The 2,914-nt window shown below is 47.8% G+C and overlaps 1 protein-coding gene across 2 annotated transcripts in view; it reads left to right on the forward strand.

Annotated features, from left to right (window-relative positions):
* The first annotated feature begins 282 nt into the window (after nucleotides 1-282).
* Nucleotides 283-2,914, forward strand: part of CUNH12orf56 (chromosome unknown C12orf56 homolog) — a 96,755-nt gene continuing 94,123 nt past the window's right edge. For both annotated transcript variants that reach the window (XM_004700806.2, XM_045292933.1), the window contains exon 1: nucleotides 283-534. In XM_004700806.2, coding sequence (XP_004700863.1) covers nucleotides 283-534 — 252 coding nt within the window. The remainder of the gene's footprint in view (nucleotides 535-2,914) is intronic.

The following is a 2,914-nucleotide window of genomic DNA, read 5'->3' on the forward strand; positions in this document are numbered from 1 at the left end:
AAAACTGGGATAGGCGGAGGTTGGCGTGAGAGAGGGGACAGGGAGTCCACGTCCACCCACAAGATGCGTCCCGGTCAACCGCAATTGGATGGCCAGCCTTGCCCGCCCATCACTGCCTGAGCTTCGGGCCGGGATTCCGAGGGCGGGGCGGGGGCACTCCAGGGAACCAGGCGCGGAGCAACGGGCTGAGTGCGCTTTGTGGCGCGCGCGGGTTCCAAAGCGGGCGGCGCGGAGGCGGGGCCGCACCCCGGGGCGCGGGTCGTACCAACCGCCGGCCCGCTCATGGCCGGGCCCGGGCCGCTAGGCTTCCCAGCGCGCACTAACAGCCGCCTGGACACGTTCCTGCGGCGGCACCTGCCACCCGAGGTCTACGACGCCATCCGCGCCTACGAGCCCTGCGTCGTGGTGTCCGACTCGGAGAACCGCACTTGCAAGTACGTGGTGCTCAGCGACCGCCTCATCTACTTGACCGAGAACCCGCCCAGGTCCATCCGGCGGGTCGTGGCGCTGCGGGACGTCGTAGCCATCGACCTGGTGAGCAGCGCGGGCGGGTGGTCGCGGGAACGCAGCGAGGACCCTCCTTTTAGGGTTCTCCTTTTCCAGCCCTTCCGCTCTCAGGGAGGAAGAGGAGGAGGAGGAGGAAGCCCTTTCCCACCCTGCCCTGGACTCCCACACTCTCCTTAACTTTTTCAGCACAAAGGAGGCATGTTCACGCTACATAGAGATGCCTTTCTCCTCCTCCAACTCCTCCTCCTCCTCCTCCCCCCCCTCCCCCACAGCGTGGGAACATAGCCTTCTCGTCAAAACCGTCATGTAAAAGTCCCTAATTCTCTCCTTAAGCACCTACTCACTCAGGCGCCGCGCTACGGCGTCACCTTGCAAAAACCAAAAAGGGCCACTTCCTAGCCGCGCGGTGGGAGAGGCACAAAGCCAACACCAACGCAAATAAATGCCGTGCGATAAGTGCTCGCTATGAATAAATGAATGGATGGATGGAACGGCTTCATGAGCTGTGTGCTCGGGATGCCCACCGGCGCGGTTAGAGCCAGGCTGGGTACCGGCAACTGGGAGAGCTCCCTGGACAGGAGTGTCAGCAGCGCTGAGACTTGCAAGAGACAACCTGGAACTAGTCAAGCTTTGTCCCAGTTTTGAGTGTGCTGGTACTCTATCCCTTTCCTCCAGCAGATTTTCCTATAATCCTGCAACAGATTGGGAGCAGTATCATTCTCCAATTACTGCCCCCTCCTCCCCGTCCCTGTCGCTGGCTTGCCTGGTTTGAGGTACTCTCCTGCTGTTTTTCCCATTTTCCTTTGGGGATAGGTGTCTAGCCTCCTCGGTTTGGTTTTTCTTCTTTTGCCTGAGCATATCCTCCTGGGAAAGATTGGCACAACTCTTGATGGGGCTGTTTTCCCCAGAGAATCATAGGTGGTTTTTTGAAAGCATTCGTAAGAAAAACAGTAATATTAAAGGAAAAAATAAAAATATTGGCTTTGTGCAAATTTCTTCTTCTTCTCCTTTTTTTTTTTGAGTAAGAATTGAAAGAAAACTTTGCCTTTTTACTACTGGTCACTACCTCCATTCTCTTGAACTACAACTTAAAAAAATTAAAACTTCCTTCAGCAAATGTTTCAAAATACATTATTTTGTATTCTCCAGTGTGAACATTTACTGCTTGATTAAAAAGAGTAATAGTTTTAGGATATTGATACTCTTCACCAGAGGAGACCAGAAGTTATGCTCTCTCTCTCTTTTGAAGCCATCCGAATCTGAAGAACACAGTAAAGCACAGGCCTGTGGAGCAAGACTCCTAGCAGGAGGCATCACGGCTTTGGTCTTGCATCATGTGCAAAGTTCATCACTCCACTTGGGCTTACATGTCATATTGGTAAATGTGCTGAACACAGCTCAGATCTCAGCACTGAGCAAAGAAATGGAAGTCCATTTTGTCCAATTATAGTTGAACTACTATCTCATCAATTATAATTTTACTTGACCTCCTCAAAGAACGTGTCCACTGTGGCTTGGGCAGAGTTTTTCTAAAAGGCCCACAATGTCTTTAAATGTTAACTTTTGAAAGATTTTTCCAGGTATTTGCTCTTGTGCTTATCAAAAGAGTATTTTTCAATTAGGCCTTTCTAAGATTTGACTTCTTTTTCTTCTTTTTAATCATTTTATTGGGAGCTCTTACAGATATTATAACAATTCATTATTCATTTAGATCAAACATAATTGTGCAGTTGCTGATTTGGCTTCTTAATAGTTTGTTTCTAGTTGCATTATTGCATTCAGTTCTAGAGAAACTTCATGAGGGCAGGCACCTTGCAAATTCGATTCACCTCTTTGTCCCTACTGAGTGCAATGATAGTGTATTGGTCAGGATAGCCGAGGTTAAGCTTCTGTAACAAACATCACCAAAATCTCAGTGGTTTGACACAGCATGAAATTTATGCTCACTCACTACATGTTCATCATAGATTAGCACAGGACTTTGTTTATTTTAGTCACACATGTGACACACTGTCTCAGACTGTCATGATAGCTTAACCACCATGGCAAGAGGAACTAATTTGCCAAATTTATAGACTGGTCTTTAGCAGATTTTGTCTTGTCACTTCTCACCATTTCATTGCCAGGATCAGAAAATGGTCTAACATAAAGGGAGTGGGGAAACCAAGTCCTGTTACTTATTTATGTATTCCACACGTCTCGAAAAAAACGGGAATCTTTGTTAACAGCCTGAATTAAAACAAAACAAAACAAAATTTTAAAACCTACTTCAAATTACTGACACTTGGAATAATGCTTAGTCCTGACCCTCAGCTGCTGTTTTAAGTGCTTGGGACTTCTTTTTTTGAAAAATCATTTTATTGAGGGCTTGTACAACTCTGATCACAATCCATACATACATCTATTG

Source organism: Echinops telfairi, unplaced genomic scaffold (assembly GCF_000313985.2).
Source record: "Echinops telfairi isolate 266 unplaced genomic scaffold, ASM31398v2 ScPeMD7_2;HRSCAF=8, whole genome shotgun sequence".
NCBI lineage: Eukaryota > Metazoa > Chordata > Mammalia > Afrosoricida > Tenrecidae > Echinops > Echinops telfairi.